This window comes from Oncorhynchus nerka, linkage group LG24, assembly GCF_034236695.1.
Source record: "Oncorhynchus nerka isolate Pitt River linkage group LG24, Oner_Uvic_2.0, whole genome shotgun sequence".
Lineage (NCBI taxonomy): Eukaryota > Metazoa > Chordata > Actinopteri > Salmoniformes > Salmonidae > Oncorhynchus > Oncorhynchus nerka.
The window spans coordinates 76,482,198-76,505,888 of record NC_088419.1 but is presented as its reverse complement, the minus strand read 5'-3'; the positions used below and the strand labels follow the sequence as shown (position 1 = coordinate 76,505,888).

Genomic DNA, 23,691 nt, shown 5'->3' with positions numbered 1-23,691 from the left:
ACCGTTCCTCCTGCGCTGTCTCCACCTGCTTCCATGGCAGGGTCTTGTCCCCTGCCATTACCTCCTCCCAGGTCTAGGATGTCCTCCACTCCTCTTTCTCCCAGGTCCAAGATGTCCACTCCTTTTTAGTACGATGCTTAGTCCTATTTTGGTGGGTTGTTCTGTCACTGTCGTCATAGAGAGGAGACCAAGGCGCAGCGTGGTAAGCCAACATAACTCTTTAATAAAAGAGAGCACACTGAACAGAACTAAACAAAACTAACCGTGAAGCAATATGGCTACTGCAGAACAGGCAAATAAACAGAATAACAACCCACAAAATATCCAAGGAATATGGCTACCTAAATATGGTTCCCAATCAGAGACAACGATAAACAGCTGCCTCTGATTGAGAACCAATCTAGGCAACCATAGATATATAAACACCTAGACTAGAAAACCCCATGACATACAAAAACTCCTAGACAATCCAAAAATGGAACAAACTACCCTTGTCACACCCTGACCTAACCAAATAATAAAGAAAACAAAGATAACTAAGTTCAGGGTGTGACAATTTGCACATTGTTACAACACTGTATATATAACATAATATAACATTTGAAATACCTCTGTTTGGAACTTTTGTGAGTAATGTTTACTCTTAATTTTGCATTGTTTAGTTCAATTTGGGTTATTCTCTATTTCACTTGCTTTGGCAATGTAAACATGCTTTATGTATATATTATATATATGTATGGACACCCCTTAAAATTTGGCTATTTCAGCCACACTCGTTTCTGAAAGGTGTATAAAATTGAGCACACAGCCATGCAATCTCAATAGACCTCATTGGCAATAGAATGGACTTACTAAAGAGCTCAGTGACTTTCAACGTGGCACCGTCATAGGATGCCATCTTTCCAACAAGTCAGTTCTTCAAATTTCTGCCCCGATCAACTGTAAGTGCTGTTATTGTGAAGTGGAAACATTTAGGAGGAGCAACGGCTCAGCCGCGAAGTAGTAGGCCACACAAGCTCACAGAACGGGACCGCCTAGTGCTGAAGCGCGTAAAATTCGCATGTCCTCGGTTGCAACACTCAACACAATAACAATGACTGTTTCTTGGGAGCTTCATGAAATGGGTTTAAATGGCCGTGCACCCGCACACAAGCCTAAGAACACTATGCACAATGCCAAGCGTTGGCTGGAGTGTTGTTTAAGCTCGCCGCCATTGGAAACTGGAGCAGTGGAAACGCGTTCTCCACTATCTGCCAGTCCGACGGACAGACGCCAGGAGTACGCTACCTGCCCCAATGCATAGTGCCAACTGTAAAGTTTGGTGGAGAAATAATGGTCTGGGGCTGTTTTACATGGTTTAGGCTAGGCCCCTTAGTTCCAGTGAAGGGAAATCATAACTCTACAGCATACAATGACATTCTAGACGATTCTGTGCTTCCAGCTTTGTGGCAACAATTTGGGGAAGACCCTTTCCTGTTTCAGCATGACATTGCCCCCGTGCACAAAGTGAGGTCTATAGAGAAATAGTTTGTTGAGATCGGTGTGGAAGAACTTGACTGGCTTGCACAGAGCCCTGACCTCAACCCCATCGAACACCTTTGGAATGAATTGGAATGCTGACTGCGAGCCAGGGCTAAGTGCTCGACATCAATAATGCCCATGTGGCTGAATGGAAGCAAGTTCCCACAGAAATTTTCCAACATCTTGTGGAAAGCCTTCCCAGAAGAGTGGATGCTGTTATAGCAGCAAATGGGGGACCAACTCCATATTAATGCCCATGATTTTGGAAGGAGATGTTTGACGAGTAAGTGTCCAAATACTTTTGGTCATGTAGTGTGTGTTTCCCATGCCAAAAAAGCCCATTGAATTGAAAGGGTTAAGCTAATCTTTATTATCTGAATGTCTACCATTCCTGAGAGTGAAATGTGTGAAAGGGTCACGCAACACCATAGTGTAAATTGGATCAAAGCCGTTGGCTGCTATCTGTCTCTATCTAGTCTTGCTTTAAGTACAGAGTCACATAGAATGTGGCAGGAGGACATTCATGCAAGACACTTGAACTGTTTTATCTTCATTAGGGCTGAACTGTTCTAAACCCCCAAAGGAAATCTACACAACAGAACACTCACAAGCTGTTTTTCTTATTAAAGGAGCAGTGCAGTCAAAAACATGATTTATCTTTTTTTTTTAAAAGAAATATATATATATATATTTCACAATGAGGTTGGAATAATACTGTGAAATTTAGAAAATTATGATAATACCTTTTTATTATAAGAGCTGTTTGAAAAGACAGCCTGCAATTTCAACTAACAGTTTCAAACCTCTCTGCCCATAACTGCTAGTTTTCAGGTTACATATCCCTCCCATTAGGCCCCTCACTCAGGCCACTCCCAGGCAGTCCTAGCTACATTCTTGCTTGAGAAATAGAAATATTTCTGATTGACCATTTTAATTTAAATCAATCACAGTAAGGTACTTTATTGTTAACCATAAATGATTTCATATTTAGATAATAATGGCTTCATTTGACCATAACATAACTGTGGATGTGTGTGTACAGCACTTCAACTGTTATTACATATTCCACTCAAAGTATTGTACTTTTGTTATGTGGCACTATTGTACAATACAATGGATTTTAGATGTAACAAAATAGTTGAATGAATAGACAAATTAATTCAGGTTACAGATGACATCATGTTTGAATGAATGGATGAGAGATTCCAGGTTTGAATGAACGAATGGATTAATAATTTCAGTTTTGAATGAGTGAAACCTGAAAAGTTACCCAATCGGGACTGCCGCTCAGAGCTTGACCTTGTTCACCTGACCCCTCCACCTTCTTTCTGTCTCTTAGGTAAGAAGTCTGGCAATGGCAATATAACGCTGCTGATCGAGGACGTTAATGACAATGTCCCGATGATCGTCTCGGGGACATACCTGACGTTGTGTGAGGGGGAGGACGGGCAGATGGGCTCTGTAACCATAGAAGCAGAGGATGCTGACCTATCACCTTATGCCAGACCCTTCAACTTCATGCTGCCAGAGGGGAATGATGGGAAATGGAGGCTGAGAGACATTCAAAGTGAGTAGAGTGGGTTGGGGTTGAAATGTGGTTGAATTGTGGGTATAGTATGTCTACATCCAGAGCAGTGGCGGTCGGTGACGTTTAAGATGAGGGAGGAAGATATATTTTTCAATGAGCTTGGCCTTATTTCTATTACAGCATATTGGATGACTGTCATTCATATTCTATTCACCCAGCTCAATGTAACATCGATAGGTTTAGGCTATGTTCCCTATACCCATCATGAGGTTGCTACAATCTAACCTATGAATTAAGTTTTACAATGTAGGTGCACAGGTCAAGATCATTTTTAGTTATCAGTGACAGAGAGTAAATAGTGACAGTACACACTATTTACCAAGAGAGTTTACATCTACATTTTTTGTAGCAGTCTATTTAAGGTGAGAAAAAATAAAGCTGTATTTACCACCACAAACCGATGCTGGCACTAAGCCCGCACTCAATGAGCTGCATAAGTCCATAAGCAAACAACAAAATGCTCATCCAGAGGTGGCGCTCCTAGTGGCCGGGAACTTTAATGCAGGAAAACTTAAATCCATTTGGCCAAATTTTTACCAGGATGTCACATTTGCAACCAGAGGGGAAAAAAAACTCTAGGCTACCTTTACTCCACACACAGAGACGCATACAAAGCTCTCCCTAACCCTCCATTTGGCAAATCTTACCATAATTCTATCCTCATGATTCCTGCTTACAAGTAAAACCTAAAGCAGGAAGTGGAAGTGATTCCATCAATGCGGAAGTGGTCAGATGACGCAGATGCTAAGCTACAGGACTGTTTTGCTAGCACAGACTGGCATGTGTTCTGGGATTCATCCGATGGCATTGAGGAGTACACCACGTCAGTCACCGGCTTCATCAATAAGTGCATCGATGACGTCGTCCCCACAGTGAACATACGTACATACCCCAACCAGAAGCAATGGATTACAAACAACATCTGTACTGAGCTAAAGGGTAGAGCTGCCCCTTTCAAGGAGCAGGACTCTAACCCGGTAGCTTATAAGAAATGCCCTCCGTCAAACCATCAAACAGGCAAAGCTTCAATACAGAACTAAGATTAAATCCTACTACACCGGCTCTGAGGCTCTTCGGATGTGTCAGGGCTTGCAAAATATTATGGAGCGAGCTGCCCAGTAACACGAGCCTACCAGACTAGCTAAATTACTTCTATGTGCGCTTTGAGGCAAGCAACACTGAGGCATGCATGAGAGCACCAGTTGTTTCGGATGACTGTGATCACGCTCTCCGTAGCCGATGTGAGTAAGACCTTTTAAACTGGTCAACATTCACAAGGCCGCAGGGCCAGACGGATTACCAGGACTTGTACTCAAAGCATGCACTGACCAACTGGAAAGTGTCTTCACTGACATTTTCAACCTGACTGATTCTGTAATACCTACGTTTCAAGCAGACCACCATAGTCCCTGTGCCCAAGAACACCTAGGTAACCTGCATAAATGACTACCGACCCGTAGCACTCACATTTGTAGCCATGAAGTGCTTTGAAAGGCTGGTCATGGCTCACATCAACACCATTATCCCAGAAACCCTAGACCCAGTCCTATTTGCATACTGCCCCAACAGATCCACAGATGATGCAATCTCTATTGCACTCCACACTGCCCTTTCTCACTTGGACAAAAGGAACACCTATGTGAGAATGCTGTTCATTGACTACAGCTCAGTGTTCAACACCATAGTGCCCTCAAACTCATCACTAAGCTATGGACAGTGGGACTAAACACCTCCCTCTGCCACTGGATCCTGAATTTCCTGATGGGCCTCCCCCAGGTGGTAAGGGTAGGCAACAACACATCTGCCAGGCTGATCCTCAACATGGGGGCCCCTCAGGGGTGTGCGTGTGTAGTCCCCTCCTGTACTCCCTGTTCACCCACGAATGCGTGGCCAAGCATGACTCCAACACCATCATTAACTTCTCTAGGGTAGGGGGCAGCATTTTGAATTTTGGATGAAAAGCGTGCCCAAATTAAACTACCTTCTACTTAGGCCCAGAGGATAGGATATGCATATAATTAGTAGCTTCGAATGGAAAACACTCGAAAGTTTCCAAAACTGTTAAAATGTCGTCTGTGAGTGTAACAGAACTGATTTGGCAGGTGAAAACCTGATACAAATCCATTCAGGAAGTAGGATTTTTTGTTGTTGTGTAGTTTTTAATTCAATGCCATTGAATTGCTATCCCTTCCACTAGATGTCAACAGTCTTTAGAAATTGTTTCAGGCTTATATTCTGAAAAATGAGGGAGTAAGAGCAGTCTGAATGAGTGGACCCTGCCGTGTCACAGAGCTTTTTCATGCACGTGACCAAGAGTGCCTTTCTTGTTTACCTTTTATATTGACAACGTTATTGTCCGGTTGAAATATTATCGATTATTTAGGCTAAAAACAACCTGAGGATTGAATATGAACATTGTTTGACATGTTTCTATGAACTTTACGGATACAATTTGGATTTTTTTGTCTGCCTGTTGTGACTGCGTTTGAGCCTGTGAATTACTGAAGAAAACGCGCAAGCAAAACAGAGGTTTTCGCATATAAAGAGAGACTTTATCGAACAAAAGGAACATTTATTGAATAAATGAATGTCTTCTGAGTGCAACCATATGAAGATCATCAAAGGTAGTGATTTAATTTTATCTCTATTTCTGACTTGTGTAACTCTTCTACTTGGCTGGATACTGTTTGTAATGATTTGTCTGCTGGGCTATGGTCTCAAATAATTGTAAGGTATGCTTTCGCCGTAAAGCATTTTTAAAAATCTGACACCATGGTTCGATTCGCAAGAAGTTAATCTTTAAACCTATCTTTTCTGAATTTTTATGAGTATTTCTCTATTTGAATTTGGCGCTCTGCAATCTCATTGGATGTTGGCCAGGTGGGACGCTAGCGTCCCATATACCCTAGAGAGGTTAAGTTTGCCGACGACACAAGGTTGATAGGCCTGATCAATGACAATGATGAGACAGCCTATAGGGAAGCTGTCAGAAACCTGGCAGTGTGGTGCCAGGACAACAACCTCTACCTCAATGTAAGCAAGACAAAGGAGATTATCATGGACTATGACAGGGCTGTAGTGGAACAGGTTGAGAGCTTCAAGTTCTTTGGTGTCCACATCGCCAACAAACTATCATGGTCCAAACACATCAAGACAGTCGTGAAGAGGGCAAGACAACGCCTGTTCTACCTCAGGTGGCTGAAAAGATTTGGCATGGGTCTTTAAATCCTCTAGAAGTTCTACAGCTGCACCATTAAGAGCATCCTGACTGGTTGCATCACCGTCTGGTACGGCAACTGTTCGGCCTCTGACCGCAAGGCGCTACAGAGGGTAATGTACGGCCCAGTATGTACATCACTGGGGCCAAGCTTCCTGCCATCCAGGACCTCTATACCAGGCAGTGTCAGAGGAAGACCCAAAAAATTGTCAAAGACTCCAGCCACCCTGGTCATAGACTGTTCTCTCTGCTACCCCATGGAAACCATACCGGAGTGCCGAGTCTAGATCCAAAAGGTTTCTTAACAGCTTCTACCCCAATCCATAAAAATGCAGAGCAGCTAATCAAATAGCTATCTGGACTATTTGCATTGACCCTTTTTTATGCTGCCAACTCTTATTTTTCTTAACTGCATTGTTGGTTATGGGTTTGTAAGTAAGTATTTCATTAAGGTCACAGCGGTTTTTAAGGTTTTACAAGTTACATTTGATTTGAAGACTATATCTACAATTTTAAATGACCTTAAAACAGATTACTAGATCCCAGATTGCCACATTAAGTCCAGTGGAACAAACAGAAGGCAGTGATTGTTCAGAGGCCTGTGTGTTCTGCGTCCTAAATGGCACCCTATTCCCTTTTATAGGGCACTACCATGTGTGACCTGGTCAAAAGTAGTTCGCTATATAGGAAATAGGGTACAATTTGAGATGCAACCTTCGTGTATATTAGACAGAGCCAGACCTGTGTGTGTGTGTGTGTGTGTGTGTGTGGTGGGGGTATTGTGTGTGTATCAGCCCTAGCCAGACATCTGCAGCCTCACAGGGGAGAAATGTCCAACTAAATGCTAGGCAGCACAGAGGAAATGTCACCCTCCATTTAGTGTGTGTATGTGTGTGTGTCTGTCACCCTCTATTTAGTGGCATGGTAAATACATCTGAGGATAAGTTCCAAAACAACCATCACAGGCTGCCATAGGCCCAGCACCCAGTGGGCACATAGACACACGTGCATGGAGGCACGCACACACCACACACAAACGCACGCACAGTGACCATAGAGTGAGATGCTGGAGGGGATAGGGATTGAGATAAATACACACGTCACACTCTAGGGGACCGTCGCGCTGCAGGACCCTCACGCTGCAGGACACTCGCATGACCCCAGGGTGCACAGCCACACGCTGCAAAGCACATACAGTGCATTCGGAAGTATTCAGACCTCTTGAATTTTTTCCACATTTTGTTACAGCCTTATTCCAAAATGTATTAAATAAATAAAAGTCTTAATCAATCTACGCACAATACCCCATAATGACAAAACAAAAACTGATTAAGAATATTTTGCAGAATTATTACAAATTAAAAAAGGAAATACCTATTCAGACCCTTTGCTATGAGACACGAAATTGAGCTTAGGTGCATCCTGTTTCCATTGATCATCCTTGATGTTTCTAAAACTTGATTGGAATCCACCTGTGGAAAAATAAATTGATTGGATATTATTTGGAAAGGCACACACCTGTCTATGTAAGGTCCCACAGTTAACCATGCATATCAGAGCAAAAACCAAGCCATGAGGTCGAAGGAATTGTCAGTAGAGCTCTGAGACAGGATTGTGTTGAGGCACAGATCTGGGGAAGGGTACCAAAACATTTCTGCAGCATTGAAGGTCCCCAAGAACAAAGTGGCCTCCATCATTCTTAAATGGAAGAAGTTTGGAACCCCCATGACTTTTCCTAGAGTTGGTTGCCCGGCCAAACTGAGCAATCAGGAGAGAAGGGCCTTGGTCAGGGAGATGACCAAGAAATCGATGGTCACCCTGACAGAGCTCCAGGGTTCCTCTGTGGAGATGGGAGAACCTTCCAGAAGGACAACCATCTCTGCAGCACTCCACAAATAAGGCCTTTACGGTAGAGTGGCCTGACGGTAGCCACTTCGCAGTAAAAGGCACATGACAGCCCGCTTGGAGTTTGCCAAAAGGCACCTAAAGGACTCAGAACAGGAGAAACAAGATTCTTGGTCTGATGAGACCAAGATTGAACTCTTTGGCCTGAATGTCAAGCGTCACGTCTGGAGGAAACCTGGCGCCATCCCTACGGTGAAGCATGGTGGTGGCAGCATCATGCTGTGGGGATGTTTTTCAGCAGCAGGGACTGGGAGACTAGTCAGGATCGAGGGAAAGATTAACAGAGCAAAGTACAGAGAGATCCTTGATGAAAACCTCCCTCAGAGCGCTCAGCACCTCAGACTGGGATGAAGGTTCACCTTCCAACAAGACAACGACCCTAAGCACACAGCCAAGACAACACAGGAGTGGCGTAGGGATAAGTCTCTGAATGTTCTTGAGCGGCCCAGCCAGATTCCGGACTTGATCCCAATCTAACATCTATGGAGAGTCCTGAAAATAGCTGCGCATTGATGCTCTTGATCCAACCTGAAAGAGCTTGAGAGGATCTGCAGAGAAGAATGGGAGAAACTCCCCAAATACAGGTGTGCCAAGCTTGTAGCATCATACCCAAGAAGTATTGAGGCTTTAATCCCTGCCAGTGGTGCTTCAACAAAGTACAGAGTAAAGGGTCTGAATACTTATGTAAATTGAATTTTAATTTTCTTTCTCGTAATGGGGTATTGTGTGTAGATTGAGGGTAAAAAACTATTAAATCAATTTTAGAATAAGGCTGTAACAAAATGTGGAAAAAGTCAAGGGGTCTGAATACTTTCCGAATGCACAAACACACACACACACACTGTGAGGGGCACACAGCCACCACAGGAGACTACCAAATATGGAGGGAAACTCTCTGAACACTGAACATTCCAAAGGTTATCTCCTCACGAGGCATTTATACCCTGGTTACCAAAGTAATCTATCTCTAGCTTGCTCTGTCTCATTTTTTTCTCCTCCCTTTCCCTTTTTCTCTCTCTCTACCTAACTCTCTAAATCCCCTTCCTCTATTCTTCTATCCCTCATATTGTCAATCACCTCCTAACTCCCGTCCTTCTTACACCCCGCCCCCTCTGTAGATGGGTCAGCTGTGCTGGAGCAGGTGGTGGAGATGGCCCGGGGTGTGTATACGGTCCCTGTGCATGTGACTGACCTCCAGAATAAGGGCGGGGTCCAGGTGTTGTCTTTAAGGGTGTGTCAGTGCCTGGGGGGAGAGTGTGTGGCCAAGAGGAGTTCTGTCTCTGTGGGGATCTGGGGCGTCCTAGCCATGCTGCTGGCATTCCTGCTGCTCCTACTGCTCTGTGAGTAGGAATGATGGATACACACTAGCACATGCCCACACTTGTACATTCATCAAATATCTTATCACTTAGTCACATCGAATACTTTGTCAGTTTATTCCTGTATTAAATCAAATACCACTCAGAGTACTTATACCATGTTCTCAGGCATGAATATGACATATCCTACATTATACTTCACATCTATCATTTTAGTAAATTCTCCATTTATATGGATTTATGTAACTAACATATTTGTTCTCTCATATGCAGGTCTATTATTTGTGTTTTACTGCACCACTAAGGGAGAGAAGATCTACATGGAAGACTGTAGTGGTGGCATGCTGCTGAAGTCTAACACAGAGGCTCCTGGAGATGAAGTGGTGAGATCAGCTTTCCTCTGGACTAGCTCCTCCATCATTGATGAGTGTGTGTGTGTGTGTACTGTTTGCCTCTGTGTTTTGTGTGTGTATGCGTGTGTGTGAATGGGACTTTCATTGTCATTGTCTCTTATCTCTGGTCAGAAATCTGCGGCCCTGCTGATTGTACCTTCCACCGGTGTTGCCGTGGACACAGTGGATGGCTCCGTGAAGGGGGCAGGGCTGGTGGGGCTTCTGGATCAGAATGGGGCGGGGTGTCCGGCTCCAGGTCCTCCTCTGATTGGTCAGAAGACGATCAATCTGAATCGGGAGAGCAGTAGGCGGGACTTCCTGACAGCTCAGGGACAGAGTAGCTTTTACTCCACTGGACAGTACGGGGGCGGTAACTTCTACACAGACACTACCTTCCTCAAACAGTCCCAGGCTTCCTCCACTCTCTCCGCCTTGCACACCTGGAAGACCAACGGACTCTACCTGGGCAAGGTAAGCCATAGCCAAAGCAACATGTGTTTTTTGTTATTGTGGTTTTTGTGATGGTATTCAGATTGCAATACATTATTCGTAGATTTAGTCAATATGGGCTGTTTCAAAAGAATGCAATTTCAGCACTCAATTTGTCATTCCTGTCAAGTGTTTATGCAATAAATATCTGGGTTGGTGTGACAACAGTCGGGACCTGGACACCTCTTTTCTCTATTCTGCAGAAGCTGGTCTATTTTGCAGATGAGTCAGAGGAGCGTTATGCGGACGACGTGGCCCGAGCGTACGGGTACGAGGGTGAAGGGTCACCGGCCGGGTCGGTGGGTTGCTGCAGTGACTTTGGTGACCAGGATAACCTGGACTTCCTGGACTCACTGGGGTCAAAGTTCAAAACACTGGCCAACATCTGCATGTACAAGGAGGAGGAGATCTGAGATGAGAACACGATTAAAGAACACAAGTAACGGGAACACAAAGCAACTAATAAGATCAGAACCTTTGAGAACCTTTTGCCAAGAGCGTGTCGTCAGTATGTGAGACTGTCGGTGAGTGAGACTGATGATAGATCTGTTATTTTGGATGGGAGACAAAGATATGGCAGGTATTCTTTCTCTCCTCAGCCTTCTACATTGCCTGTAGAAGATTGAAGAAGCGAGACATCACCCAGACTATTCTCACCCTGAGGTACACATGCTACTGACTGTTAGTGCTCTGATCTGGTTTCTGTTATGCTCTGCTTTGACACCAGGGGGTGTATGTCCCTGTTTTTACTGTAATACAACACTGGCCAGGATCAGTGTGTTTGTGTGATAGAGATCAGATAGAGATCATATTTCTGGAGTTGTCATTGCTGAATGTGTAACATAATCTCTGAGTCAATTGGTTTCTGTAGGAGACGAGATAATGCTTCATAATTGCTGCCGTTTGTCAAGGGCTCACACTATCTTGTCTTTTTCTAATGAGAAAATAAATAGAAAATTTAAGCAGAAAGAGAAGAGCTTTGTTTTGTACATTTGTGCTTGAAGATGTTAATGCAGAGTATTTTTCTATTGTACTGTATACATTAAAACGGTCTGCTTCTTGAATGTTTGTTTCTCTTAAATTAAACCCAAAGGTATTTTGAAAGAGGTAATAGAGGGGGAGAAGTGTGTCCTGCCAGCTGAAGAAATAGAGAAAATAAAACGGTAAAGAACGGTGATTGCTCTTTCTAACACAGCGGGTTGAGAGCTTCAAGTTCCTCCGTGTCCACATCATTAAGAAATTATCATGGCCCACACACACCAACACAGTTGTGAAGAAGGCACGACAACACCTCTTCCTCCTTAGGAGGCTGAAAAGATTCGGTATGGACTGAGATCCTGAAAAAGTTTACCGCTGTACGATTGAGAGCATCTTGACTGTCTGCATCACCGCTTAGTATGGCTTCTGCTTGGCATCTGACCGCAAGACGCTACAGAGGGTAGTGCGTATGGTCCAGTACATCACGGGCCGAGTTCCCTGCCATCCAGGTGTCGGAGGACGGCCCTAAAAATAGTAAAAGACACAAGACATAGACTGGAACCAACAGGCGGGGTTGTGGGCATGTAAAACCCTCCTGTTGGGTGCAGAGAAAACATTTAGCTGTTTTAAAGCTAATTTCTTGCAATTCTACACATTTTGCCATGGTTTATGCCGTCCTTTTCTGCTATCTGTGTGACTCAAACATTTTTAAAATAATGGGGGGGCCATGACATCTTTGGAATTTGAGATGTTTCCTGAATGTCTAGTTTTTATTTTGGTGATTTTTAGTTCTCAAAGATCTTATTTAAAAGTAAAGTACCAGTCAAACGTTTGGACACACCTATTCATTCAAGGGTTTTTCTTTATTTTGACTATGTTTTATATTGTCGAATAATAGTGAAGACATTACTATGAAATAACACATGGAGTCATGTGTTAACCAAAAAAGTGTTATACAAATTGTACTTTTAATATTTGAAATTATTTTGGGTCATTGTCCTGTTGAAAAACAAATGATAGTCCCTCTATGCGCAAACCAAATGGGATAGCGTATTGCTGCAGAATGCTGTGGTAGCCATGCTGGTTAAGTGTGCCTTGAATTCTAAATAACTCACTGACAATGTGACCAGCGGGCCTCCCAGGTGGCACAGTGGTCTAGGGCACTGCATCACAGCGCTAGCGGTGCCACCAGAGACTCTGGGTTTGCGCCCAGGCCGCGGGGCGACGCATAAATGGCCTAGCGTCGTCCGGGTTAGGGAGGGTTTGGCCGGTAGGGATATCCTTGTCTCATCACGCACCAGCGACTCCTGTGGCAGGCCGGGCGCAGTGCGCGCTAACCAAGGTCGCCAGGTGCACGGTGTTTCCTCCGACACATTGGTGCGGCTGGCTTCCGGGTTGGATGTGTTAAGAAGTAGTGCGGCTTGGTTGGGTTTCGGAGGACGCATGACTTTCGACCTTTGTCTCTCCTGAGCCCGTACGGGGGTTGTAGCGATGAGACAAGATAGTAACTAATAATTGGATACTATGAAATTGGGGAGAAAAAGGGGGTAAAATAAAAAGAGACTGTGTCACCAGCAAAGCACCCCCACACCATCACACCTCCCCGTCCATGCTTCACGGTGGGAACCACACATGCGGAGATCAACTGTTCACCTACACTGCGTCTCACAAAGACACGGCGGTTGGAACCAATAATCTCAAATTTGGCCTCATCAGACCAAAGGACAGATTTCCACCGGTATAATGTCCATTGCTCGTGTTTCTTGGCCAAAGCAAGTCACTTCTTATTGGTGTCCTTTAGTTGTGGTTTCTTTGCAGCAATTCGACCATGAAGGCCTGATTCACGCTGTTTCCTCTGAACAGTCTGTTACTTGAACTCTGTTAAACATTTATTTGGGCTGCAATTTCTGAGGCTGGTAACTCTGAACTTATCCTCTGCAGCAAAGGTAAATCTGGGTCTTCCTTCCCTGTGGCGGTCCTCATGAGAGCCAGTTTCAGCATAGCGCTTCATGGTTTTTGCGACTGAACTTGAAGAAACTTTCAAAGTTCTTGAAATGTTCCGCATTGACTGACCTTCATGTCTTAAAGTAAAGACGGACTGTCATTTCTTTTTGATTATTTGATCTGTTCTTGACATTGCCCTATTTGGTAAAATACCAAGTCCATCCCATCTTCTGTATACCACCCCTACCTTGTCACAACACAACTGATTGGCTCAAACGGATTAAAAAAGGAAAGAAATTCCACAAATGAACTTTTAACAAGGCACATCTGTTAATTGAGATGCATTCCAGGTGACTACCTCATGAAACTGGTTGAGAGAATGCCAATAGTGTGCAAAGCTGTCATCAAGGCAAAGGGTGGCTACCTTGAAGAATCAAAATGTTTAAATATACGTTACAGGTTACTACTACTACTACTATTACTTTCACTGTCTTCACTATTATTCTACAATGTAGAACATAGTAAAAAATAAAGAAAAACCCTTGAATGAGTAGGTGTGTCCAAACTTTTGACTGGTACTGTTTATAGCTCCATTATCTTTTCTACATACTTCATATCTAGTTTTAGTTAAGATTACACTGAAAATATTTTACCAACTGGGTTTTTTTGTTGAAAAATCTTTCAATTATATTTTTGGGAGTGGCGGAAACAAATTATTAGAAGCGAAACACTTGTGTGTGTCTTAGTTCCTCTGGGATGGAGAATTTGGGATATTGTGGAGATGGGAGTGATAACCTGTTAATACAGGAGGTGCTATCTGACATTCATGGATAATGTTGAACATTTTAAGATTAGATTTTTCCATAAAAAATATTGTGTTGATTAATTCAGCTACCAGTAATTGGAAGCAAGCCAATTTTGACAACATATAAAATATATTGTTTTAAAATAAATATTTTTTATATATATACTTTTTTATATATATACTTTTTTGTAAGTTGTGCTTTTTGTGGCTGATTATTTAGTTTAGCAGTAAACAATGTGGTAATGGTGTCATGAGTTGTTGAAATGTTAATTTGTGTTCTAAGTGTTTCACTTACCAGATAAACATGAATTACTATTAGATAGCAGAGTAGATGGAGGCAGACCGGCAACGAGCAAATCTCAGAGCAAATGTGACTGTTCCTATCAGGCTGAAACTCAGTACTGTCATGTTGGACTGTCACAGTAAGACATGCTTACATGTTAATGACCCAACCCACTGGGTACACACTGGTTGAATCAACATGGTTGTCTATGTCATTTCAATGAAATGATGTTGAACCAACTTGGAATAGATGTCTGTGCCCAGTGGGACAGATCACTACCGTTATGCAAATGCTGCCTTTGAAAATATGTTAATGACAGTAGAGGGGGTAGATATTTCTTACCGCAAACAAACCAAATGCACACTTAAAATATGCTTAATAAACCACCCAAAAGCATGATAGCTTTCATAGGCATGTTGATGTTATTCTGCTCATGCTCTCTCTCATTTTGAACTTGTGTGTGTGCGAGAGAGATAGCACGCTGCAAAATCATGAAAGAAGAAAGCCTTCAAGGATTATTTCAGGTCATTCCCAGTGGGTGCAATTAGGACGTTTTTAAGAGCTCAAACACCTCTCTAAATTAACCAGAGCTTCTTGGCTAACACTGGCCCTGAGCACTCATTTTGGGTCCGAGTAGGCAGTGGCCAGGGGCAGGATACAGGCAGTAGACTTCTCCTCTATAGTGTAGAGGGGGGAATGTGTGTGTGTGTGTGTGTGTGTGTGTGTGAGTGAGTGAGAGAGAGAGATGCAGAGATCGAGAGAAATAGATGTTGACTCAAGAGGGAGATAGCAGGCTGAACAGTTAGTCAGAGGGAGAGTTGTTCATCAGGTACCAGCTGATGTGAGTCAGCAGCATTAGGGATTAGGGAGTCATTCCTTCATAGCCACCCGTTATTCATTCAGCTGCTCTGCCACTGGGGAACCGAGTGGAGGAAGAAAGCTATTACAAAACTCGTGATATGTATACAAACACAAGGCACAATAAGGAACACAGACATAGTGTAGCCATACAGAAATTCTTTAATGTTAAAAATATGCATTTAAAGACACTTCCACATAACCACCATTATGTATTATGTAGGAAAATTAACATAAACTGCTCACAAAACTGTTCTTCACTCGCTGCAAAGTCATGAAACCAAAAAGCCTTCAAGGATTATTTCAGATCATTCCCAGTGGGTGCAATTAGGAAATTTTGAAGAGCTCAAACGCCTCTCTAAATTCACTGGAGCATCTTGCCTGAGACTGTAACACTGGCCCTGAGCACTCATTTTGGGTTTCAAGTAGGCAGTGGCCAGGGGCGAGATACAGGCCCTGATACAGGCAGTCTCCTCTATAGTGCAGAGGGGGAATGTGTGTATGTGCGTGCTTGCTTGCGTGCATGCGTTACATGTATTTTTGTTGAGTAAAACTTTTTGTGGAAGGTATGAGAGCATTCAGACAGGTTTAAACGAGTTTCCTCACGGAGCTGCCAGCCAGCCGTTGTACCAAAGCCTATCACACACACGCAAATGAGTCGGCGAAAAAGGAGTTTGCTTGTGCGGCAGCCTTTGCTGTAAAATATAACACGTTGTGGATATTCTTCTGTGTGTGTGTGTGTGTGTGTGTGGTTGGCAAGGCCAGGGCTGGGTCTACATCAGTACAGAGGAGAAAGGATGGTTGACAAGGCCAGGGCTGGGTCTACATCAGTACAGAGGAGAAAGGATGGTTGACAAGGCCAGGGCTGGGTCTACATCAGTACAGAGGAGAAAGGATGGTTGACAAGGCCAGGGCTGGGTCTACATCAGTACAGAGGAGAAAGGATGGTTGACAAGGCCAGGGCTGGGTCTACATCAGTACAGAGGAGAAAGGATGGTTGACAAGGCCAGGGCTGGGTCTACATCAGTACAGAGGAGAAAGGATGGTTGACAAGGCCAGGGCTGGGTCTACATCAGTACAGAGGAGAAAGGATGGTTGGCAAGGCCAGGGCTGGGTCTACATCAGTACAGAGGAGAAAGGATGGTTGGCAAGGCCAGGGCTGGGTCTACATCAGTACAGAGGAGAAAGGATGGTTGACAAGGCCAGGGCTGGGTCTACATCAGTACAGAGGAGAAAGGATGGTTGGCAAGGCCAGGGCTGGGTCTACATCAGTACAGAGGAGAAAGGATGGTTGGCAAGGCCAGGGCTGGGTCTACATCAGTACAGAGGAGAAAGGATGGTTGACAAGGCCAGGGCTGGGTCTACATCAGTACAGAGGAGAAAGGATGGTTGACAAGGGCAGGGCTGGGTCTACATCAGTACAGAGGAGAAAGGATGGTTGACAAGGCCAGGGCTGGGTCTACATCAGTACAGAGGAGAAAGGATGGTTGACAAGGCCAGGGCTGGGTCTACATCAGTACAGAGGAGAAAGGATGGTTGACAAGGCCAGGGCTGGGTCTACATCAGTACAGAGGAGAAAGGATGGTTGACAAGGCCAGGGCTGGGTCTACATCAGTACAGAGGAGAAAGGATGGTTGACAAGGCCAGGGCTGGGTCTACATCAGTACAGAGGAGAAAGGATGGTTGACAAGGCCAGGGCTGGGTCTACATCAGTACAGAGGAGAAAGGATGGTTGACAAGGCCAGGGCTGGGTCTACATCAGTACAGAGGAGAAAGGATGGTTGACAAGGCCAGGGCTGGGTCTACATCAGTACAGAGGAGAAAGGATGGTTGACAAGGCCAGGGCTGGGTCTACATCAGTACAGAGGAGAAAGGATGGTTGACAAGGCCAGGGCTGGGTCTACATCAGTACAGAGGAGAAAGGATGGTTGGCAAGGCCAGGGCTGGGTCTACATCAGTACAGAGGAGAAAGGATGGTTGGCAAGGCCAGGGCTGGGTCTACATCAGTACAGAGGAGAAAGGATGGTTGACAAGGCCAGGGCTGGGTCTACATCAGTACAGAGGAGAAAGGATGGTTGGCAAGGCCAGGGCTGGGTCTACATCAGTACAGAGGAGAAAGGATGGTTGGCAAGGCCAGGGCTGGGTCTACATCAGTACAGAGGAGAAAGGATGGTTGACAAGGCCAGGGCTGGGTCTACATCAGTACAGAGGAGAAAGGATGGTTGACAAGGGCAGGGCTGGGTCTACATCAGTACAGAGGAGAAAGGATGGTTGACAAGGCCAGGGCTGGGTCTACATCAGTACAGAGGAGAAAGGATGGTTGACAAGGCCAGGGCTGGGTCTACATCAGTACAGAGGAGAAAGGATGGTTGACAAGGCCAGGGCTGGGTCTACATCAGTACAGAGGAGAAAGGATGGTTGACAAGGCCAGGGCTGGGTCTACATCAGTACAGAGGAGAAAGGATGGTTGACAAGGCCAGGGCTGGGTCTACATCAGTACAGAGGAGAAAGGATGGTTGACAAGGCCAGGGCTGGGTCTACATCAGTACAGAGGAGAAAGGATGGTTGACAAGGGCAGGGCTGGGTCTACATCAGTACAGAGGAGAAAGGATGGTTGACAAGGGCAGGGCTGGGTCTACATCAGTACAGAGGAGAAAGGATGGTTGACAAGGCCAGGGCTGGGTCTACATCAGTACAGAGGAGAAAGGATGGTTGACAAGGCCAGGGCTGGGTCTACATCAGTACAGAGGAGAAAGGATGGTTGGCAAGGCCAGGGCTGGGTCTACACCAGTACAGAGGAGAAAGGATGGTTGATAAGGCCAGGGCTGGGTCTACATCAGCACAGAGGAGAAAGGATGGTTGGCAAGGCCAGGGCTGGGTCTACATCAGCACAGAGGAGAAAGGATGGTTGACAAGGCCAGGGCTGGGTCTACATCAGTACAGAGGAGAAAGGATGGTTGACAAGGCCAGGGCTGGGTCTACATCAGTACAGAGGAGAAAGGATGGTTGACAAGGCCAGGGCTGGGTCTACATCAGTACAGAGGAGAAAGGATGGTTGACAAGGCCAGGGCTGGGTCTACATCAGTACAGAGGAGAAAGGATGGTTGACAAGGGCAGGGCTGGGTCTACATCAGTACAGAGGAGAAAGGATGGTTGACAAGGCCAGGGCTGGGTCTACATCAGTACAGAGGAGAAAGGATGGTTGACAAGGCCAGGGCTGGGTCTACATCAGTACAGAGGAGAAAGGATGGTTGGCAAGGCCAGGGCTGGGTCTACACCAGTACAGAGGAGAAAGGATGGTTGACAAGGCCAGGGCTGGGTCTACATCAGTACAGAGGAGAAAGGATGGTTGACAAGGCCAGGGCTGGGTCTACATCAGTACAGAGAAGAAAGGATGGTTGACAAGGCCAGGGCTGGGTCTACATCAGTACAGAGGAGAAAGGATGGTTGACAAGGCCAGGGCTGGGTCTACATCAGTACAGAGGAGAAAGGATGGTTGGCAAGGGCAGGGCTGGGTCTACATCAGTACAGAGGAGAAAGGATGGTTGGCAAGGCCAGGGCTGGGTCTACATCAGTACAGAGGAGAAAGGATGGTTGGCAAGGGCAGGGCTGGGTCTACATCAGTACAGAGGAGAAAGGATGGTTGACAAGGCCAGGGCTGGGTCTACATCAGTACAGAGGAGAAAGGATGGTTGACAAGGCCAGGGCTGGGTCTACATCAGTACAGAGGAGAAAGGATGGTTGACAAGGCCAGGGCTGGGTCTACATCAGTACAGAGGAGAAAGGATGGTTGACAAGGCCAGGGCTGGGTCTACATCAGTACAGAGGAGAAAGGATGGTTGACAAGGCCAGGGCTGGGTCTACATCAGTACAGAGGAGAAAGGATGGTTGACAAGGGCAGGGCTGGGTCTACATCAGTACAGAGGAGAAAGGATGGTTGACAAGGCCAGGGCTGGGTCTACATCAGTACAGAGGAGAAAGGATGGTTGACAAGGCCAGGGCTGGGTCTACATCAGTAGAGAGGAGAAAGGATGGTTGACAAGGCCAGGGCTGGGTCTACATCAGTACAGAGGAGAAAGGATGGTTGACAAGGCCAGGGCTGGGTCTACATCAGTACAGAGGAGAAAGGATGGTTGACAAGGCCAGGGCTGGGTCTACATCAGTACAGAGGAGAAAGGATGGTTGACAAGGGCAGGGCTGGGTCTACATCAGTACAGAGGAGAAAGGATGGTTGACAAGGCCAGGGCTGGGTCTACATCAGTAGAGAGGAGAAAGGATGGTTGACAAGGCCAGGGCTGGGTCTACATCAGTACAGAGGAGAAAGGATGGTTGACAAGGCCAGGGCTGGGTCTACATCAGTACAGAGGAGAAAGGATGGTTGACAAGGGCAGGGCTGGATCTACATCACTACAGAGGAGAAAGGATGGTTGACAAGGCCAGGGCTGGGTCTACATCAGTACAGAGGAGAAAGGATGGTTGACAAGGCCAGGGCTGGGTCTACATCAGTAGAGAGGAGAAAGGATGGTTGACAAGGCCAGGGCTGGGTCTACATCAGTACAGAGGAGAAAGGATGGTTGACAAGGCCAGGGCTGGGTCTACATCAGTACAGAGGAGAAAGGATGGTTGACAAGGCCAGGGCTGGGTCTACATCAGTACAGAGGAGAAAGGATGGTTGACAAGGCCAGGACTGGGTCTACATCAGTACAGAGGAGAAAGGATGGTTGACAAGGGTATTTTTTATTTCACCTTTATTTACCAGGTAGGCAAGTTGAGAACAAGTTGTCATTTAAAGCAAAGCAGTTCGACACATACAACAACACAGAGTTACACATGGAGTAAAACAAACATGTAGTCAATAATACAGTAGAAAAATAAGTCTATATACAATGTGAGCAAATGAGGTGAGATAAGGGGGGTAAAGGCAAAAAGGCCATGGTGGCGAAGTAAATACAATATAGCAAGTAAAACACTGGAATGGTTGATTTGCAGTGGAAGAATGTGCAAAGTAGAGATAGAAATAATGGGGTGCAAAGGAGCAAAATAAATAAATACAGTAGGGAAAGAGGTAGTTGTTTGGTCTAAATTATAGATGGGCTATGTACAGGTGCAGTAATCTGTGAGCTGCTCTGACAACTGGTGCTTAAAGCTAGTGAGGGAGATAAATGTTTCCAGTTTCAGACATTTTTGTAGTTCGTTCCAGTCATTGGCAGCAGAGAACTGGAAGGAGAGGCAGCCAAAGGGAGAATTGGTTTTGGGGTTGACCAGAGAGATATATATACCTGCTGGAGCACGTGCTACAGGTGGGTGCTGCTATGGTGACCAGCGAGCTGAGATAAGGGGGGACTTTACCTAGCAGGTTCCTGTAGATGACCTGGAGCCAGTGGGTTTGGCGACGAGTATGAAGCGAGGGCCAGCCAACGAGAGCGTACAAGTCGCAGTGGTGGGTAATATATGGGGCTTTGGTGATAAAACGGATGGCACTGTGATAGACTGCATCCAATTTATTGAGTAGGGTATTGGAGGCTATTTTGTAAATGACATCACCTAAGTCTAGGATTGGTAGGATGGTCAGTTTTACAAGGGTATGTTTGGCAGCATGAGTGAAGGATGCTTTGTTGCGAAATAAGGAAGCCAATTCTAGATTTATCTTCGGATTGGAGATGTTTGATGTGAGTCTGGAAGGAGAGTTTACAGTCTAACCAGACACCTAGGTATTTGTAGTTGTCCACATATTCTAAGTCAGAGCCGTCCAGAGTAGTGATGTTGGGCAGGTGCAGGTAGAGATCGGTTGAAGAGCATGCATTTAGTTTTACTTGTATTCAAGAGCAATTGGAGGCCACAGAAGGAGAGTTGTATGGCATTGAAGCTCGCCTGGAGGGTTGTTAACACAGTGTCCAAAGAGGGCCAGAAGTATACAGAATGGTGTCGTCTGCGTAGAGGTGGATCAGAGAATCACCAGCAGCAAGAGCGACATCATTGATGTATACAGAGAAGAGAGTCGGTCCAAGAATTGAACCCTGCGGCATCCCCATAGAGACTGCTAGAGGCCCAGACAACACACCCTCTGATTTGACACACTGAACTCTATCAGAGGAGTAGTTGGTGAACCAGGCAGGGCAATCATTTGAGAAACCAAAGCTGTCGAGTTTGCCGATGAGGATGTTGTGATTGATAGAGTCGAAAGCCTTGGCCAGGTCAATGAATACGGCTGCACAGTATTGTTTCTTATCGATGGTGGTTAAGATATCGTTTAGGACCTTTAGCATGGCTGAGGTGCACTCATGACCAGCTCTGAAACCAGATTGCATAGCGGAGAAGGTATGGTGGGATTCGAAATGGTCTGTAATCTGTTTGTTGACTTGGCTTTCGAAGACCTTAGAAAGGCAAGGTAGGATAGATATAGGTCTGTAGCAGTTTGGGTCAAGAGTGTCCACCCCTTTGAAAAGGGGGATGACTGCAGCTGCTTTCCAATCTTTGGGAATCTCAGACAACATGAAAGAGAGGTTGAACAGGCTAGTAATATGGGTGGCAACAATTTCGGCAGATCATTTTAGAAAGAAAGGGTCCAGATTGTCCCGACTGATTTGTAGGGGTCCAGATTTTGCAGCTCTTTCAGAACATCAGCTGACTGGATGAGAAAGAGGAAGGAGAAATGGGGAAGGCTTGGGCGAGTTGCTGTGGGGGGTGCAGTGCTGTTGACTGGGGTAGGGGGAGTCAGGTGCAAAGCATGGCCAGCCGTAGAAAAATGCTTATTGAAATTCTCAATTATAGTGGATTTATCGGTGGTGACAGTGTTTCCTATCTTCCGTGCAGTGGGCAGTTAGGAGGAGGTGTTCTTATTCTCCATGGACTTTAGTGTCACAGAACTTTTTTGAGTTTGTGTTGCAGGAAGCAAATATAAAATAACTGCCTGTGTATATCGGTTTCTAGCTTCCCTGAAAAGTTGCATATCACGGGGGCTGTTCGATGCTAATGCAGAACGCCATAGGATGTTTTTGTGTTGTTTAAGGGCAGTCAGGTCTGGAGAGAACAAAGGGCTATATCTGTTCCTGGTTCTACATTTTTTGAATGGGGCATGCTTATTTAAGATGATGAGGAAGGCATAAAAATAAAAAAAACTGACGGAATGAGATCAATATCCTTCCAGGATACCCCGGCCAGGTCGATTAGAAAGGCCTGCTCGCTGAAGTGTTTCAGGGAGCGTTTGACAGTGATGAGTGGATGTCGTTTGACCGCTGACCCATTACAGATGCAGGCAATGAGGCAGTGATCCCTGAGATCTTGGTTGAAAACAGCAGAGGTGTATTTAGAGGGGCTGGGCAGGGGCTTCTGTCCAGTGGTTATTGTTGCATCAATAATCAGATAGTGTTGCTCTCTTCCGGCACCACTGATCTATAAAAAGCCTCGGAGTGTCAGCCTTCTGGGCTGGATTAAGTTTGGTTGGGCTGGACTGGACTGGTTTGGGCTGGGTTAGGCTGGACTGGACTGAGCCTATCTGGGCTGCCAAACAACAGGATTCAGATCTAGTGGAATTCAGGTCTAGTGGGAAAGATCTAGTGGAATTCAGGTCTAGCGGAACAGGGCAGTTGGGCTGAGTTGAGGGTGTTGGATTTGATATAGGGGTGACTTGGCCTGGTGTTGCTCCCCTTACTGTCAGTGTTACTGGGGTTGTTATTGATTGTTGGCTCGTTTATAACCCAGTCATAGAATAGGCATCACCTGCCTCCTCCATGCTACTCCCTCCTGCTGTTGTAGAATGTCACACACAGGCTGTATGAATTATCTCAGGGACTAGAGAAGACGGGTATGTCCCAAATGGCACTATATTCCATATATGGCACACTACTTCTGACCAGAGCCCTGTGGTCAAAAGTAGTGCACTATAAATGGAATAGGCAGACATTTGAGACACCGCTGAAGACTTGGGGGGCAGGGAGATTCTGCTTCCATGTGCAATTATTCCATATGCTGATGAGGTGTCAGAGGAGGGCTATGTTGGGGGTTAGGGAGGGGTGGGTTGGGAGGGTTCAGGGCGGTGTGTGTGATTTTGTGTGTGCGTGCATGCGGCTGTGTTTGCGTGTGCATGTGTGTGTGTGTGTGTCTGTGGAATGGGTTGACTGACTCAGTATGACAGGATAAAAGAGTGACATGATTCAGTTTGTATATTATTACATCCATACCATCACTGGAGAGTTATAGTCCACCTGTATACTGTATGTTAGATCCATACCATCACTATAGAGTTATAGCACACTTGTATACTTTATATCAGATCTATACATCACTGTTGAGTTATAGTCCACCTGTATACTGTATGTTAAAGCCATACATTACTGTAGAGTTATAGTCCACCTGTAAACTGTATTTGAGCTCCATACCATCATTGTAGAGT

The 23,691-nt window shown here is 45.4% G+C and overlaps 1 protein-coding gene across 3 annotated transcripts in view; it reads left to right on the top strand.

Annotated features, from left to right (window-relative positions):
- Positions 1-11,495, top strand: part of LOC115108594 (desmocollin 2-like protein) — a 28,952-nt gene extending 17,457 nt beyond the window's left edge. For all 3 annotated transcript variants that reach the window (XM_029633115.2, XM_029633116.2, XM_065009163.1), the window contains 5 exons: positions 2,861-3,088; positions 9,350-9,571; positions 9,824-9,933; positions 10,075-10,413; positions 10,635-11,495. In XM_029633115.2, coding sequence (XP_029488975.2) covers positions 2,861-3,088; positions 9,350-9,571; positions 9,824-9,933; positions 10,075-10,413; positions 10,635-10,844 — 1,109 coding nt within the window. In that variant the 3' untranslated portion in view covers positions 10,845-11,495. The remainder of the gene's footprint in view (positions 1-2,860; positions 3,089-9,349; positions 9,572-9,823; positions 9,934-10,074; positions 10,414-10,634) is intronic.
- Positions 11,496-23,691: the final 12,196 nt, after the last annotated feature.